Source organism: Dermacentor variabilis, chromosome 1 (genome assembly GCF_050947875.1).
Source record: "Dermacentor variabilis isolate Ectoservices chromosome 1, ASM5094787v1, whole genome shotgun sequence".
NCBI lineage: Eukaryota > Metazoa > Arthropoda > Arachnida > Ixodida > Ixodidae > Dermacentor > Dermacentor variabilis.
Genome location: NC_134568.1, coordinates 123,163,488 through 123,182,753, shown reverse-complemented (window position 1 = coordinate 123,182,753; position 19,266 = coordinate 123,163,488). Strand labels below are relative to the sequence as shown.

General features: G+C 45.9%; 1 protein-coding gene across 1 annotated transcript; it reads right to left on the bottom strand.

Annotated features, from left to right (window-relative positions):
• Window positions 1–6,050: 6,050 nt before the first annotated feature.
• On the bottom strand, window positions 6,051–7,208 carry LOC142583184 (alpha-(1,3)-fucosyltransferase C-like). Its single transcript, XM_075693571.1, has one exon. It carries the CDS (start codon window positions 7,206–7,208, stop codon window positions 6,051–6,053), a length of 1,158 nt encoding a protein of 385 aa, XP_075549686.1.
• Between the last annotated feature and the right edge of the window lie 12,058 nt (window positions 7,209–19,266).

Genomic DNA, 19,266 nt, shown 5'->3' with positions numbered 1-19,266 from the left:
CAAATATAGCCGCGGGAGACACAGCGGAAATAAATATAGGGTACCAGCCTAATCTGTTTGCTTCTTGAGCATAAGTTCGCTTGCATTTCCATATCCGCCCCTATACGGTTATAATGTGGCGGTGTGGCCTGTAAGGGACCCTATACCTCGTGATAAGCAGCAGAAAAAAATTAAGCAGAACACATTTTTGTTGTCTGTCCATGGAAGCGAGGCTTTCTTTGTTTTGGAGAACTGTGCATTAAAATAGAACACATGGTATGTATACAGTGCTTAGCAATTCAAACGCGATAATCGACCCGCATGGCTACCGGCGTTTTTGCGCCACCGGTGAGGGCTTGATGATAGCTGGTGCAGCTGGGGTATGGTGGCTAGAAAGCACAGAAGTTTTTCTAAGCAAAGCGACACGACGGAAGACGCCGACAATGTAGGAGACTTCGCGTCGCAGCAGTTAGCTACTGCGGTGCCCCTCTAAAATCAGGCATCTGATGACGATGATTTCTTGGCATTGCCATATCACGAGGCAGCGCCCAATAGCCATCTAGCCTGCTTGAGCTAATCAGGCAATCTACAGATATTTATCGGTTTTGCATTTTGTCTATGTCTCTTTCGGACTTCCTCTATTCCATAAAAAGTATATATCTACCTTGTATGTCTGTAACGGAACCGGCCCCAGCAATTTCTTTCCTATTTTTTTTCCACCAATACTTTAAACGTCTCTGGCTAATCTCAGCTACCGACCGGTTACTTTTTCCATTTGCTTTAAATCCCAGCGCGTCTGGAAGGTGGACGTTTCCTACGAGTCTCGTTGGGGAAATAATTTCGAATTCCATTGGGATGCACTGAATTGTCTCCAAATTTTTGCTGCAGCACACACGCGCCTCATCCTGTTACGACTATTTCCTCCGGTATATTTTTGCCTTCAGGCAACCAGCTCGGACTTCAAGAGCAAGGCACTGCCCTTTGTTTCATTTCTAATTCCCTTTGAGTTTCCTTTCTAATTTCTTTCTTGCCATTCTTGTAAATCTCCGTGGTGTTTTTGTTTGTCTCTTTGGATCGAATTAACTGTTTCTGTTTCTGTCACTTTCTTTTCGATGACTCCTGGCTTTCGTCTACACTTTCAATTACCCTTAATTATCGAAGCCGCGCTAGCATGCTACACTCAGCGCCGCGATGCTCCCATCTCCCCTTCTAGCCACCATAGCTGAAGGGCAGGTAGGAGCAAGTGCAGTCACAAAATGCGTCACGAAAGCCCTCGCTTTTGTTGTGTACGACAATACGTCCGCTCGCTGTCCCCAGCGCACTCCGGTGGTGCAAAAAGCACCGGCCGCCATATCGGCCCGATTATCGCGTTTGATTCGCTCAGCACTGTACAATGTGCGCGTCTGTTTACAGATTGCGACGTGTCCATGGTATTGGATTATTTATTTTCTTCTTTTTTTTCCGTAGCTGTCTGGATCTTGCAGGGGGAGGGGCACCACTCGCAGCTAAAATAAAAGGGGGGCTTCCTCAGGTTCTACATCTGCGCTTGCTACTATAAGCAGAGGCGTCATAAATCACATGAGTGAAATAAGAATATGTCTAGCGCACGAGCTTTAGTCAAACGCCACAGTCGACTGAGGCTGATTACATATTCGTTAGCGTCAAGGGTGCGGAAAGGGTTTAGCACGTATGGTCTCCGAGTTCGGCACTACATAAGCCGATACAAGACTTGACGTCAGTGGGCACCTGCGAAGTCGATACATGTTAAAAGAAGAAACGGACATCAAAGTGCGGGAGTGATGCCTAAAAAGCTTCGCTTAAACAAGTAACAGGCTTGCGGGGCACACGCAGCACAGTCACAGCGTAAGCTGGAGGAGCTGCTCCATAGGAGCTCCATGTTCGGCATCACGCACTAGAGAGTCTTCGTGGCGCAATCTCTTTGCGTCGCATTCACGAGAACGAACCGAACTGTCCGACCGGCATTGACGGCAAGCTGCGGCTTGTGCTGCCCTCTGCACAGCGCTCTGATGAACCCGACGTTGCCTAGTAGCAGCTGCGCACGTAGCTCTTCTATGCGCTTCGTCAGCATCGGTTCGTACCTTGCGAGGGGGTGCCATATCGTGTACTATTGCGGAAGCAGCACAGGTATCGAGACTACGCGCATGTCACATCCCTTGATATGTGGCACAGTACGATGCAACTGCTACATGTCGTGAAGTCTGGTGGAATAAAACGCAGCTGCAATGCAAAGTTTGCACGTATCGACGCTAGGCGGTGCGCATTTCAGATCGCGTGACAAGTGACATGATACACTGCTGCTCTGCTGCTGATAATGGTGATTTATTAGCATCCCCTTTGAAACCGGGTGGGGAGAAATAGTTACCTAGCCTACTTGATTTAATCAGGTATGATATACATATTTTACATTCTAGCATTCTTGTGTACATCGCCTTATCATTCTGTTACTTCCTCAAAACTTCTATATCTACTGTGTACGGCTACTTATGCAACTGTAGTGTTCCTGTATATGCTCCCGCAGGGAGCAGAGTTGCGCATAACTTTTCCGGCGCCGCTCGCACCGCTATTCTTCGAGCGCAATCACGTGGTACAAAATGACGTCAAATGATCAACTGCGCGCTCCGAAGCCAACTTTACGGAAACGGCGCCGACTCGTTTCTGTCAGTGCCATCGAAATTGCAATCAGCGGACCGTCGAGCATGCGTAGCAACGATTGGCTACGGGTTGCAGGTACGGTATTTGAGGATATTAAGTTAATGACTTTGGTGAAGTGCTACGAAGCAGATCATTTTGACACTTGTATTCCAGTATGACGGGTTGCAACGCGCCAAACTGCGCAAATTGCACGGAAGGTGGCAAAGTTTTTTACGCGGTGGCGTGCGGACGGACGAGACCGGCCGGCGCCGAAAGGGACCAGCATATGCGACGTCCGTTCACCTTGTTTACAGAGATGAGTTCGACTAGTTTGCAGAGATGAGTTCGATTTGTTTACACTAAAGCGGTATTTATCTCGAGTAACACTCCTGTACACGCTGAAATGCGTACGCCTGGCATGAGAGGTTGTTAACTTGTGCAATTTTTGGTATATATGTGCAGCACGACACAGACGCGGTACTAAGAAAGGGTGACACGTCTGTGTCGTGCGCAGCACATATAGGTCAAATATGTTAACAACTCGCTCAATTAGCGTTGCTGCTTGTACGATTGTTCTGACTATGCGGCTCCAGAAAAGTGTGTTCAGAACAGAGTAAATACTAGCAGGTATAATTTGCCCGCTGCACCCTGGCTTTTCTCTGCTCCGTTTTTTTTTTATTTTTTGTCGGCGTTCTGATTTTTCATGTAAAGTCGATTTGTGTGCTGGTGTTCATTGTTTTCTAGTAAGCGAAAACACCGCACGCTCCCGCCTATGAGACAGCTGCGATAGGTTCAGCATTTACTGCACGAAAGATGTTGCTTGTTCGATCAGCCTTAGATGACGTGAGGAATGTGAAATTATTTTTGTACGTTTAATAAGCGCTGTGTTATAGTAAATTAACCTGAGGAGTAAGTATGAAGAGATAAAGAAAAATGTGCTGTCATATTACAGTCTGCAATGCGCGAAAAATTTCTTTGCCAGTTTGTCATCTTATGTGATTAGTCCAATAAAAATAACCTGTTGTTACTCTTAATAACTTGTTGCCTTCCCAGTGGCTTTGAATTCTGCCCCCCAAGGCTCCAAGAACCAGCACTCACCCCCTGCTGCCACCAGCCATTGCACATCCATTCCCTTGTACGAAATAAATTTGACCTAGAAGCTCGTGCATCTTGAATCGTTTTCCACTTGCAGATTTGCTGCTACGAAGCAGCTGTTAAGTTTGCGGTATGAATCGTAAAAATGAGCTTTGCATAAGATGTGCGCATGTGAACATTTGAAATGCGTTTAAGTTTACGTGTCTGCACCACATATATCGAAAACCTGCAGCTGCTGTGACGACGTTTAGTGATGGACGATGGTCAACGGTAACTGACGTAACTGCAAGCACGATAGTTTTGTTAGCAACATTCATTATTCGTCTCGTTTCGGCAGCCAAAATGTGCTCACATAATTTTCTACCACACGTGTGTGAAGATTTCTTTAAACACCCTTTAAAACATTTCTTGCCTTCCGCCTCTGCGAGAAAACTTCATATGCATGCTGAAAAAAATTGCTCCGCTTTTTGTTGCAAGGTAATGCGCGTTTGCACTTCAACTTTTGAGCTGTTCGAGCCACGAGCGTAGTCAGGATTTTATTTCGAGGGATCGAGGGGGGTCCTATTCTTTATATGTACATTCGTGCGTGTGTTTGTATATGTGCGTGTATATATGTACACACAAACTAAAAATTTTGGGGGGTTGGCACCTCTCCGCCTACGCCAACCTTTCGAGCTTGGCCTGCATTGAAAAGCGTCATCTTGCTCAGCGCTTGCGTACAGTTGCCGCAAGTAGCTCGCGACCAGCAGACAAAAAAGCAAATGGAACACCGCGCGGCATTTGCCTCCTGCGCGCGCGAGGAGTGGCTCCACTGCAGAGCGGGATCACTAAACCGGACCTATGCGCAACTCTGCTCCCTGCGGTAAACCCTGCGGGAGCATGGCGTGCCACCTGGTGCTATATTATGCAACTACAATGCAAAGTGTGCCCGTATCGACACTACGCGGCACGCATTTCACATCGCGTGACTCCTCGCGCGCTAGTACGCGTGTGTAGGCATGTGTCCGTAGCCGCTAGCAAGCGCTGGAGTGGCGCAGTAGCTGAATGTCGAACGGAAGGGCAGAAAGCCACTGTCACCGCGGCTGGGATGCGGCGGGATCCACGCTTGCAATCGCGAGTGGAGCTTCTGCCAATTCTTTTTTTATTATTTTGCAGAATTTGCGTTCGCCCTATTTGATACTTGTTTTGCTTTGTTGATCTAGTTGGTACTCGTATATACTGACGAGAGCGCCGGGTCGTCGTGGTGATATTTTTTTCCTTCGTGTCTGTTATCTTGTGCGTCCTCTTAGAGGAATTATGTCTCAAAATTACGCTTCTGCAGATGGTGTTACAGCTTTAGCTACAGCATACTAGCCGCGCCGTATAGAACACTGGAAACGAATGCAAGGGTTGTAGCGGCTCCAACATCATCCGTCACCTGGGCTAGGGGATTGACAAAAGACATAAAAAACAAATTATATTATGGGGTTTTATGTGCCAAAACGACATTCTTATGAGGCACGCCGTTGTGGGGGACTTCGGAAAATTGGACCACCTTGGTTTCGTTAACGTACACCTAAACCTAGGTACACGAGTGTTTTCGCATTTCGGCCCCATTGAAATGCGGCCGCCGTGGCCGGGATTCGATCCCGCTACTTCGTGCTTAGCAGCCCAACATCATAGCCACAAAAGACATCAAGTAATGCGCCCCAAGTACTCTGCTCCTTTGACAACGTTAGAATCTCGACACCCGCTTTGGATGCGCCCTGAACCGCGGGCGATCAGTCTTAAGAAAGACTGGACTGAAGCCAGACCTACCCGAAAGCTACATTTGACTAATGGACAGTAAGTATGCAAAGACACCGCGGCAGTTCTTGCACGATGCAGAGTTGGAAGCTTTTTGAGACTTCTTTGTATTCTCCAAACACCTTACGGCAAATCTTCCCTAATAAAAAGGATTCATAGGAAGCTTAGTATTTTTTCTTGAATTCAGTGGTTACACAATCATATCGTTACGCAGGCAGGACATGCCTCGAGCACTTGCCAGCTTTAACTCCGCAATTGCACAAGATATCTGAAGTAAAGTACTGAATTAACAAATTTGGCTAATAAACGAACGTCACAGGTTAATGAAGCTATCTCAACTTGTCCTGCAGATAATAGGAGGGCACGTGGCCTTGAGCTGTCACGTCACACAGGAAGGCTGAGAGCCCACAGATAGGGAAAAAAGAGCGATCAAATAGCTAAATGAAAAACGAGCCCATTAGAACCACACATTCGCTTTATTCGCAGTCTCTTCCAAGCTTCAAAGGCTTCCGGCCATCAAAGAGAAGCTTGCGTTCTCCTCAGAGCATGTATGCATCATGAGGGAGGCTATGTGCCTGATTGTATTTGTGATCTAGTGGACATAGGTTGGTCTTCTTCCACCAGGACAGGACGTCAGCGCTCCGCTTCTCAAAAGGGGCTCGCAGCGAGTCGCACAGATAGCAGAGGTCGTCACGGTGGCTAAGCGCGTACGTTTCCTTCCACTTGAAGAAGTCACTGTACAAGTCAAGATCGTCAATCAGCGCCTTCAGATAGCTAGCAATATTCTGCGAAGGCATCAGAGCAAGCGCAGACACAAACGAATGCTCAGGTAGGCCTTTCAACTCCTTGTTCCCGAAGTAGACTGGCACCAGTCCAAACCTTAAGGCACCGTAAATTGCCTCCAATGGGTGCTCGTAGCAGCCCGACGACTCGGGGACAAGCAAGAAGTAGAAGTCCTTCGCGTACTCGGCCAGGCACATCTGAAACCAGCCACAATGGGTGACGCCGCAGCTGTACACCGTCGAGCCTTCCAGGGCTCCCATCACGTCCTTGAGTACATGGTTAGTGTCGTCTTCATCACAATCACTGGTGAAGAAAAGGGCGGTGCCCTTCTTGATTTGCTCCTTCTTAACATAGTCACTTGAAGCAGGCTTGTCACTTATTGTCCAGTTGCCGAAGGGTATGACGACGTCGGCATCCATCCGGCGTGCCATGGTCCAATTGAATGAGTCGGCAGTCATCGTACCGAGATCTTTCGTAGGAACGCTGCCGCGGTGTGTCCAGAAAACCCAAACCTGTCTCGGATCCCGGAACTCAGGAGGAAGCGTGGCGTGAATGGCTGAGGCATCAAATACCACGGCGTCGCTTCGTTCGAGCAGAGAGCGGTCCGTGGTAACGTAACAGCCCAGTAGCAAGTTTTCGAACGGGTCCCGAGGCAAGGAATCTCGGACTGGAAACGAACAGTACCGCAAAGCACTGTCTCCTGCGGCTGGCAAGTGTGTGCCTTCAACGAGCCGTTTCGTGCCAGGCTCCGTCCACAGCAGGATACGAGGATTGAAGACTCTGCGAAAAGTCGAGATGGTGCTGTTCACGGTCAGTACACTGCTGGAGGTGGTGACGTCGGTGGGCCCCATGACGCCGTGGTCTGTTCCTGGCTTCTTCGCCGAGGGAGCTGGAGTCACCACTTCAGTCCGCATTCGGGGCCAGTAATGTAGCATCAATACAACGAAAACGACAACTATCGCAATAAGTAAAATCATGATCGGATTGTCTAAGAGTCCCTTGGCCGCGCTGCACAAACATCGTCCAGTGCAGTGACGAAGCCTGCGAAATCTGCCGGGCCTACGAATTGGGGGGATAGAATAGCTAGGGTTAATCAGATCACCAGGATTTCTCGAACTACTTGGACTGGACGAAGCCGTATCGCCCACAGGATTTCTCAGGCTAGTTGGACTGGCCGACCTAGTCGAACTGGGCGGCGGCGTATCACCGCTAGGATGTCTCAATCTTGTTGGACTGGCCGACCTAGTCGAAGCAGTATCACTGCCAAGATGTCTCGAACTTGTTGGACTGGCCGCCCTAGTCGAACTGGGTAAAGCCATCTCACGGCCAGGATGCCTCGAGCTAGCTGGACTTGCCGAAGCCGTATCACCGCCAGGACGTATCGAACCAGTTCGACGGGCCGAGATAGTCGTATTGGGCGAAGTCGAATCGCCCTTTTGGCTTCTCAATACTGGTGCCATCTTCCTGCGAACACGGATGCCGCCTACTCGGTCACAGCTTCCGTGTCTTCTTCGAAGTGAGCGAAGGGGGAAGTCGGGTCACGATGAGGAGCTTCGAACGGACGAATGCGAAGCTTCTGACGTTCTGCGTGCAGTTCAAGAGCTTGCTGGCATTCAATGACAACTTCCGTTCAGCTGTCCGCGCCAAATTTATATCGTTGATTTATATCCCACTGATACCAGTGGCATACGCACATCGCTCCGTTAAACACGGTTTGCTACGTCGCCGCGAAAAGCATATAATCTCCTCAACCTTTACCATACGTTCATTCATAAGTATCGCGGAAGATAAGGCGATAGATTGACAAAAGAAATTGCCTACATGGTATCAACTAAGGGGAAGCGCTTGTTTGGTTACGTTATGACTTGATATTTTTGTTATTGCCATCGCTTTCTTCGTTTCGCGAAATTTACTGAATGAGAAAATACCTTATCACCACGTGGAGCAAAGTACCCTGGTGGACGTGCAGTAAAGTACAAATCAGAATTCCGTGTTTTTGGCAATAAACAAATGAGGCTTTTCGCTTTTGAGAGCGAACGAGATTGATTCCTTTAAGTGAGCGGCGCCCATGTTTCCTCTGGTAAACTATGTTTACCGAAGTACTTCACAATGCGTTTATTTTCAACGTGTTAGCACCGTATTACGGTTAGTATAGGGGTGCTTATTATCTGACATTCCCTGTTACAAGTGTTTCAACTTTATCACGCGCAGAATCGGCTGCGCATAAAAAACATTTCCCTTTTCACTGTTACGCACAGCGTTACAATGATTGCGAAAGCGTGCTCTATAGTAATCCCCAAGCACGCGCCAAATGGCGTGTCTCATTGGACCACCTGGGATTCTTTAACATGCACGAAATTCGCGATACACGAGCGTTTTTGCATTTCGCCCTCTCTTCTGGGATTCGTTACACTCTGCCGACAGCGTCAGAGCGTGACGTCACCAACGCACGTGCAGTGACCCTGGTTGGCAAAGCAGCCACTGTTGAGAATTGCTAGCGACCGTCGCACGTTTCTTGCAACCGTTGTTGGGGGCGCGGCGACGCATCAAGAGGGAGAGGGCGAACGGACGAGGGTACGCCCCGCTGGGCTGGCGTCCCGACCGGTGCCTCGACTCGCAACCTGATCCGTGCCCCGTGTTTCGGCGGACCGCCTGCTGGGCGCGAATGGCCGGCGCTTCCGAGAAGGACGAAAGCGTTGGTGCGACCAACGGACAACTTGGATTTTGTATTTTCTTTTCTCTTCCTTTTCTAGTCACTGCGATGTCTTTTGTAAAATAAACGTTCAGTCTTGAAGCGAAACCCGACGAGTGAGAATCGTTCCTTCGAGCCTCCTGCGTGCGCGGCCGCTATACGCCGCCGCCCGAGAGAGTCTCACGCAGCAGTTTTGTAGTCGCACTCGCGAAGTGACCTCCACAGAGCGTTGGACGTAGCCCTTAATTATTCTACAGCCACCGCTGGCTTTCTACGTGGTGCAGTCGCGCATTGCTTGGTGTAGGTGCGCCATGTGAACGCGTGTTTTTATTCCTTTCTTCTCCCTTTGTTTTTCTTTCTTTTTTCCTACGCGAATCCCCGCAATTCTCTTGCCAGCCAGATTAACAATATTGTGTGTCGGGGAACATAAGCGTTTGGTAAACTGAAATCGAGGATTCGACGGAAGCCCGTCTGGTCGGGATGAAGCATTGAACAAATAAAACGAAGGACACCGACCAACAGAAGTGCTAAAAAATGAATAAATCTAAAAGACGTTTCGGGTTCGCTGCGGAAGCCTTGTTCACGATAGGATGACGGAAGGTTCATGGAAGCTTATGTATACTTCAGAACGTGACGTAAGCAGCGCGTGTATGACGGGGGGAGGGTTCCCTCATTTCGATTGAGCGTGTGACGTGTTTTTTGTATCTCCAGTGATTCCAGATACAGCCGCGATTTTAGGTTTCTTTCTTGGCCGATAATTCTCGAGCGATCCCAGTCGATCTTGTGGTCCGTTGCATCCGTGTGCTCGGCAAGGGCATTCGAAACAGTACGTTTCTTTTCGACATGTGTGTGCGCGCGTGCGCGCGCTACACGATTAGTAATAGCAGACTGTTGACGCGCGCAATACGGGCAGTCATAGTAATGAGGCGCCGACAGAATTTCAGGCCCCGTAATTCTTGAACAGGTGAGAATGAATGGGACGCGATGGTTAGTGAGCGCATGCGGCTCGGTCCCATCTGCGCTGTGTGCAGAAAAAAAAAAAGAAAACCTTCGTGTGAGCATATCTCTCGACTGAAAGATATGACTATAAATGAGCTCCTAGCATGTTTCGACTACTGCCTAAACTGCATGTATAAAGGTCACCACGAGGAATGCCCAAAAGGCGAACCACTGAAATTATCGCGTTTTAATGCAGAACTCACGGGTCTTAAGTAAGAGTTAATATTCCTGTTTCTTTTCATTTGTTGTTATGCCCACATTTACGGCACGAAATCCATGCTGTGATGATGCGCATAAACATGCAAAAGTTGGGTCTTATAAAGCTGAGAGCAGGAAAGAGAGGCAGCAGACACAGCGAAGTTACCGCGCAACGGATTATGTAATTATGTACGGTTTTGCTTTATACATTGACATGACTATGACTAGTAAATAAAATTAACATATTGTGTTTAACATCCCTAAGCTGCACAGCGGATTATGGGGGAAGCTGTAAGGAAAGGCTCCAGATTAATTTTGACCACATGGGGTATCTTACCGTTCTCCTAAAGCATTGTAACAAGTGTTTCTGCATTCCTCTCTCATTTTAATTTAGACGCTGCCACTTCGTACGGTTTCAATGAGGCGCCGTGATGGGTATGATTGCTAGATGTAGACGAAGTTCACCTTGTACATAGCTTAAAGCTACAGTGTTAATGGAGCGCAAATGAATACCTTCACCACAATGCAATACAAATCTTGTCCGAAGACCAGTCATTTAAGCGAACTGTAATTTCGGCACGTGAAAACATGCATCAACTGTGATAAACTGTTCACTTTCGAAGAGTAATACATTTTTGTGGCACTTTGACCTACCGAGTCACTATATGCTGACTTAAGGGAACCATGCACTCTGCAACAACGCTCCGTTGTTGGGCCGGTAAAAAGGGGACGATTATATTTTCCAAGCACAGTTCGTAGATGCTGTCCCTTGAAAAAATAGCAATAGGCCGGAATTACGATCGCCCATTAAAGAACGCTGTTCCAGGGCAGTATACGATTGCGTGATTTTATTGCGTCGTCACAAATGGACGTTGATGCAGTCAAACTTTAATGCGCATTACAGAGAAAGCTACCCGTTTTGTTTTCGCCGAATAAAGACAAAACGTCCCGCGCCGCGTGCTTAAAGGGACACTGAAGGTTACTATGAAGTCAAGTTAAAGTGATAAAGCAATGCTGTAGAACGTCTAAGGGGTCAATATAATTACGAACAGAGCTTTAGTAACCGAGAAATTGAGGTAAATGCATGACACGATTTGAGACTCCCCAGCGACATTCCGGTACTAGCCCGATGACGAATGCACTCCTAATCATAATTTATGTCACTAGTACTCAACTACTCGTATAAAAATTTCATTTCATTAGATTATAAGACGGAAGAAAATGCTGCTTGTCTAGTTCCATTCCATTCTAAGAAAAAATAACATTTTGACGTTACCCTTGAGTAGTATGGGTGATCGAAAGGTTTCGTTTTCGCTCGACCCTGCGCGCTCGACTTTGTGCCGCGCGCGCTTTGAGTTTCAGTTGTTTCGTTATCGCGTCGTGCTGCGCTGGTCCTGCTTGCTCGCGAAACTTGCATTTGGAACAAGCAGCGAGAATACCACGTCCATGTGATGTCGTGGGATGCGCGAACGGTCCGCGGAACTTGGCCAAGGACAGTCGCAGCGGTGAATCCAACGTTACTTATCACTGTGTGCCAACGAGTGACCCTCTCCGTTCGAAGTGGTTAAGTGCCGTACCTCTTCCACAGCGCGTTGGCAAAGAGCCGAAAAATCGGATTGTGTGCTCGCTGCACTTTCGTCCATAGGATTACGAGTTCAACGTCGACTTACTGAAGTCGTGTGGAGTGCCTTTCAAAGCAGGCCGCCATCGTAGTAGTACGCAACCATGACGGCAGGGCGAGCCCACAGCAGCAGGTCACGCTCATCAGTGCTTAAATCGCTGAAGTCGAGCCCAGCTTCGCGAGCCAATGTGTCGTTGTCAGGGTCGTCCATTGCAGCGAGCGTTGAAGTTGGCGTCATAAAATAAAGAACCAGCTTATCGTCGCGTGCTTTCCCTTCCGCTAGCCACCATAGTTCCGCTTTCGCGCTGCTGTAGGCTCTGTTTTGGATCTGTTTCTGGCCGCGCGTTTGCGTTTTGCGCAGAAAAGCCGTAGCGCCATCTGTGGGCGCCGTTTTACTCATCGACGGCGCAACGTCACTATGAGACCATGACGTCACCACTCCTCGATCGGAGGGGGGGCGATTTGAACTGCTTTAGAGGTACGTGGGTGCTTCAGAACGCATTTTCTCTTAAAATAAGTGTCTCTTCGCACGAAACAAGCGTTTCGAGGTTTCCGGATGGTATTTCAACAGTCCAATTTGACTTAATAGTAAACTTTAGTGTCCGTTTAAGTGCGTTGTGCACGGTCACAATCTTTACAAAAAGATTAACTATCTCAATATGTCGTCAAGCATGGTGTCTGCTTTAAAAAAATATGACAACAGCGCTGCATTCGAGTTTACCAGAAGTTCGTAGCTGTGACAGCGAAAGTTGTTTTGTGCAGTGTCATCTGCATAAAGTATTCAAAGCGTCGGAATAACAATATGGCTTAAAGCGAGAAACCCGATTTCTCGCTTTGCGCTTTCCTCTATTCTATATATACTTCTTCTGCTGTCTGACCTACCAGTGTGCATGGCAGTATCAATTGTGGGAAATGGGCTAAGAGGAGCACGGTGAGAATACACGCAATAACGAGATGAGCCAAATGAGCGCAATAGATACGCGCACGATGGAGGGAGTTTCGTGGAAGCTATTGACGTCCACCCAAGGGGACGACAACAGCTATACAAAGCAGGGAGCTACAAAGGAAATTGGTGCGCGTTTCTCAGACAGCTTCGTAGGTGAAGAAAAATTAGTCTTTGTCCGGCAATCGAACCGGGGACCAACGCCTTTTCTGCAGGGCGGTTGCTCTACAATCTCAGCTTAGAAGGATACTAGCGAATTGCATAGCGAGGGACAATTAATCCGCAACTTCAAGCACACACACTGCATACGGCAAGTCACTTGCGTGCAATTCCCCACAAGTGGAAAAGGTTTCGTGAAAAAAAAAAAAGGTGTCTTCTTTTCCCGCTTCGCGCGCCTCTTGGGCGGATGCAAATTCTACTTTTTATATAAATAAGACTTTTTAAAAATGGAAAGCCTCTTTCCATGCCGTCGTTTTCGATTAGCTTCCTTGTTCTTCTCGACGCTAGCTTATGACTGATGGTCTTCGGACGGTGATGGCCTATAGACCCTTTCGCTGTTTACAAGCATAGACACTAGACAGCTTCCGGTTTTTCTCATTGATGTGGCCTGCTGAATGTAGCGAGAAAGAAAGGCATTGGCGCCGATATCGAGTAGCAGCAGTGCGTTAAAATTTATGCAGACACTTTTCCTCTGTACATAACGACAGTTCTACAAGGGAAGACTGCCGTAAGTTATGGGAAAAATTTTATGTATTAGTCTTGAAGCGTAATGCGCATGTCTTTTATCTCAAAAGTTTAAAAATAGACTTTCCGCACAGTGTGACCAATTAAAACGTGCTTTGTGTTCCGACGCAGTAGACTGATAAGGCCCGTGATCCGAAGTTTCTTAAGGCTGCACTCTCGCTGTTGTAAACGCACGAGCGAAACCGTCTTCATGTATGTATGTATGTATGTATGTATGTATGTATGTATGTATGTATGTATGTATGTATGTATGTATGTATGTATGTATGTATGTATGTATGTACGTACGTATGTATGTATGTATGTATGTATGTATGTATGTATGTATGTATGTATGTATGTATGTATGTATGTATGCATGCATGTATGTATGTAGTATGTATGTATGTATGTATCATAAACACAGAATAGCGACTTGAATGCCATTAGCTAACGCGCGCTGGTGTTGTTATTTCCCCAGTTCCTATTGGACAGATTTAGCTGAGTGTTGACGGTGCGCTCCGCTCAGACAGGTGTAGCATTGCAATCGGTACATAGCCGCTCAGCGGAAACGCTGGCCCGCGTGCGCACAGCGTTCGTGATGGAATGTAGAACGCCGCCAATCGCTGCCCTCGCTCTGCTGGAGTCTATTAAGCGCAGGGTGCCAGTGCGTCCGCCTGAATTATTTTTCGTTTTACAACCAAGCTTACTGCATGCGCATCACTCGCTTCTCTTGGAGATGCGCTTATCAGAATCGGCAATCGATGCAGTTGCCTGCATTACATAAACGCGTGAAATTTTGGCGTAAACTACGCTCAGCTAAAACATTATGTACGCACGCGTTCTATTGCCCGTAAACAAGTTGTCGTTACAACATTTCTCGTGACAATCATTTTTAAACCGAAGCTTTCTTGGCGTTTTGGCAAGTAAATCCTACGAGTTGAATTTTTTTTTCGAACCCTCCCGGACTTTCCTTACCGTGGCTGCTGGTGCTTTCTTGCCAAATAGCTCACAGTTAAAAAAAAAAGAAATACGTGCCCGGTGGTGCAGTCGAACCTCGGTCCCCCCAGGCAGGTTTCCTCGGAGTTCACGAAATGCGTGGGCACAACCTAGCAAGTTTTCGGGGGGCAAAAAACACAACAGGCACGTCCTACCTTTTTGCCACATTCTTCAGGTTGTACTCAGCCCTGTGAACGCAGCGCACCACTTCCAGCTTTCTTGTTCGTATAACATGCCCCGAGGCTTTTTTCTACACTTCAATTTCTGAAGGGGTGTCTCGGACACAGCTGTCAAAATCGAACGAGGGAAGCCAGCCGCCTGTTGGCGCTCAATCTGGCAAGTGAAGCTATCCTGAGCCAAGTGAGCACAAGACTTCGCCAGCACCGACTCAAGACATTGTGTTGCGATTGCTCGTTTTATCACCGTACTATGTTCTGAATGAGCGCTCTGTACCTAACAAAGCTTTGTTTTGTTGGGCTGCTAATTAAGCACGAGTTCGCAGGATGGAATCCCGGCCACAGCGGCCGCATTTCGATGGGGGCGAAATGCAAAAAACACCCGCGTAATTAGATTTAGGTGCACGTTAAAGAACCCCAGGTGGTCGAAATTTCCGGAGTCCCCCACTACGGTGTGCCTCATAATCAGAAAGTGGTTTTGGCACATAAAATCCCATGATTCAATAATTTAAAGCTTCTTTTCATATGCCTATGCATTGTAGGTCCTGTCTCTGTCAGCCATTTCTTTCCGGTATTCGAATTCTAGCCAGGAGTGGCAATACAGTGGCGAGAGAACGCATGAAGGCATATCATCTTAAAAAGAAAATAAGTTCCTGTATTAGCGATACGTCCGTTGTTTTGCGTAGCAAAGAGAAGCAGTTTTGAGAAATGAGGCTGTAATCTATACTCTTATGAAAATGGATTTAGAGTTCCTTTAGAACTCCTAATCCGTTCCTATGGAGTCAGTGACACACTCTCTTATCAGTGACACACTCTCACACCATAATAAATCTAATTTTCAAAACTGCTGTCTTTTGTAGCTGCTTAAAGATCGCCAAAGTTATTCCTGTTTTCAAAAAGGGTAGCAAAATTTCGTTATTAAACTACCGTCCTATATCTATATTATCATTTATCAGCAAGGTAATTGAAAAATTATTTGTAGTACATTTAACTAGCTATTTCAAAAAAGTTCAGTATTTTGTCATCTAATCAATTTGGCTTTCGACCTGGTTACTCAACTGAATCAGTGCTCATTACTTTAACTGATCATCTTAAAACAGCCATTGACAGAGGTAAATTGGCTGGTGCCTTGTTTATTGATTTTTCTAAAGCTTTCGATCCATTAAATCATGGCATACTTTTTGCTAAACTAAACTCTGTTGGCGTATGTGGTCCAGCACTTTCCTTTATTCGCAGTTATTTACATGATCGAAAACGTGTCTCTATTTATGATACTCATTCTCGCACCAAACTAAATAACATAGGGGTTCCACAAGGCTCAATACTAGGACCAATTTTATTTCTCGTGTACATCACTGACCTTCCAGAACACATTAAACATTCTAGTTGTATTTTATATGCTGACGACACAACAATTTATTCTTCTAACACGTGTTGGAAATCGCTACTATCTTACCTTAATGCTGACGCGGCTAAAATCATTAATTGGTGCACAGATAATATGCTTAATATTAATGCAACTAAATCGAAATTTGTAATTTTTCCATCCCCGCAAAATAGTGTACAGGAGAAGCCGTGCATTAACATTGGTCCGACTTCGCTTCAGACTCTTGACCACGCAATATTTCTTGGAGTAGAACTCGACAATCATTTGAAATTTACAACTCACATATCTTTATTAACGCGTAATGCGGCATATGGTAGCGGAATACTAATCAAAGTCCGCCCCTATTTTCCTGTACGTATATTAATTTCTCTCTACTACGCATTTCTTCACAGCCACATCTCTTACTGCATTTCTTCTTAAGGCAATACCTACGCAACTCACTTGGCGCCCCTGCAGCATGCACAAAACCATGCTTTGATAATAATCACTTACAGCCATTTTTTATCTAGTGCCTTGCCATTACTCCGCGCATATAATATTCTGTCAGTAGTGGATTTAAATAAATGTTCTCTTGGTGTCCTGACGTAAAACTTTGTCGAGGAGAATCAGTTTCGTTGATAAAAAAAGACCAAACCCCACATTTCACTGGCACTATATTTTCACACCATAATAACTACCTGCTACGGAAACCAAGGACTAACTACGGCAAACTTACTGCGAACTTTGTGGCAACATAAATATGGAATTCACTACCGCCCCCCATTAAGTCATCTCCTTCCATTTATTTATTTAAGAGGAAACTTCGTCACCACTTGTTGGGAAAGTGATTGTTTTGTTTATTTTACGCTTCTCTATGTGGAATATTATTCCCAGGATCTGCCTTTTGTATACTTTATTGTTATTACCATAGCTTGACTTTTTTCGTGTTAATACTTTTTGCTTTCATAGGATTGCTACTGCTGTTAACCGCATTAAGTGTACTTTTTCGATGTATTTATTGTTGGAGGTCTCTCCCCAGTATTTGACTATGGAACCTCCTAGAGTTACTCTTCCTGTACAAAATTTCAATCGCATCAATAAACTGAAACTGAAAAGGGACTCTATAGGAACTCGCGATCTATAGAGTCGTCCGCATAGAATCTCTATAAGAAGTCTAAAGAAACCTCTCTATAAGAAGAAGTCATTTCACATACAATAGATGTGCAATAGAGGGTGTATTGACGTCATATGTACTGAACTCTATAAAGTAATTTTTATAGAACGTCTTTAAAACTTCTAACGCGACCTGTCTATAGAATGGCTCTCCATTCGCCCTCTATATATGTTCTATAGAGGGTGTATTGATATCATATGTACTAAATTCTATAAAATACTATCTGTAGAAAGTTTTTAACACCTAATGCGGCTGGTGTATAGACTGACTCTCCATTCACAATCTATAAGCGGTCTATAGAGGGTTTATTGTCATCATATGTACAGCATTCTACAGCATGTTTATAGAACGTTTTCAGAACTTCTAATGCGGCCTGTCTATAGAATGACTCTACATCCACTCTCCATAAACGTCCTATAGAGGTTGTATTGACATCTTACATACCAAATTCTATAGAAAGATGATTATTGAACGTTTTTAGAACTTTTAATGCGGCCTGTCTATACACTGGCTCTCCATACCCATTCTAAATATGCGCCATTATATGACATATGTATTGAATGCTGTAAAGCAACGTTTATAGGGCATATAAGTAGGCTAAAGTGCGGCCGGTCTAAGAACGGCTCTATATTTGCACTCTATAAGTATTCAACAGAAGGTGTTGAATACTGTTGAATAATATCTCAAAGTGTCTTTCTAACTTGAGAAGGCAACAGTGCAACCATGTAAAATTCTGTACATAGAACAAATGATATGAAAAAGTGATGTACATTACTTCAGAGTGAATTGGACAATAGCATCAACGTTATAACAGCAAATGTGTGCTGTCTCAGTGCTGTGGGCCCACAGCACTGAGAGATATTGGCATATTGAGATATTGGCACATTATAGTAAGATTCACGCTCTGTAAGACGTTTGGATATATGGTTTTTTAGTTCGATGTACAGAGCTGTAGCACTAAGCTCTTGTAAAATTCCCACTCAGGCACTTTTCGAGGAATAAAAAACCTGATTATTTCAACCACATTTCAGAGGCTTTTTACTATCTAGCAAGAACATCGTTAAAAAGACACTCATTGACGAAGGCGAAAGAGACACTAATCGAAATTAGAAAAACCAAAGTAATGTAATGGAAGCACGCATTGTGGTTTCTATCGCATATGCAGGTAAATCACAAAGATAACCAAGAACACTAAGCAAAGCTGCATGTTAGCAGCCACGTCATATCTATTTGCTGGAATGCAGTGACTGCAGCACTTGGGGCGGGAACACATCGAACGCCACCGCACATTTCTGGCGCACACCACTCAAATGCTACAAATGCACGCTGCAGAAACGTGATGTTTTTTTTTCGAGGAATTTTCGTGGGTCACACAATGCACAGAGAAGGCACGGACGTCATGATCGTGATCATCGTACGATAAGCACACCGCCACGAAAGCAAGATATGGAAGACCAAGCGTGACACATAAGCGTAACCTGCGCCTCACGGGTAAAATTAAAGATCATCGTATATTTGTGGCTCTGCGATGGACACAGTTACAAAGCTCACGGAAACATCACACACTGCACACGTGTACCTCCGAGATTGTGTCAACAATTTCTGGGCCACATTTAAACAACAGGATGTTACTTCAAAGAGAAACGAAGTGGCGGGGCAGGTAGTGCAGGTGACGGCTGCGCATAACGTCATTTAGGGCTTTAAGCACTTTAAGGCCAGTGACCGAAGTTTAAATCGTTAAAATCACACCCCAGCGATAGCTTTCTCCGGGTAAATTGTTTAGATCTTGAAAGCCATGCTTTTGCTGACTGCATGCGGCATAAGCGATTCAAAAGAAAGAATACTGCATGTAATTTATTTCTGCCCTAAACTATAGCATACAATATGAGCATGTCAATGTTTCTCCTTGTCTCGTAACGTATGTACTTGGGCCCAAATTGACACAAAACCTTCTGCAATGGTTATTATTGCAGGCATCACGGAGGCCACAACGGCCGCACAATTATGCAGACGGCGCTGGCGGCGCCGGTTCCATGCGACCGGTAGAATACGAAAATGCGACGTGTTGTTATTGCTCCGTT

Excerpts from the sequence above, each read along its gene's own strand:
- LOC142583184 (XM_075693571.1), bottom strand. The coding sequence starts at position 7,208 with ATGCGGACTGAAGTGGTGACTCCAGCTCCCTCGGCGAAGAAGCCAGGA.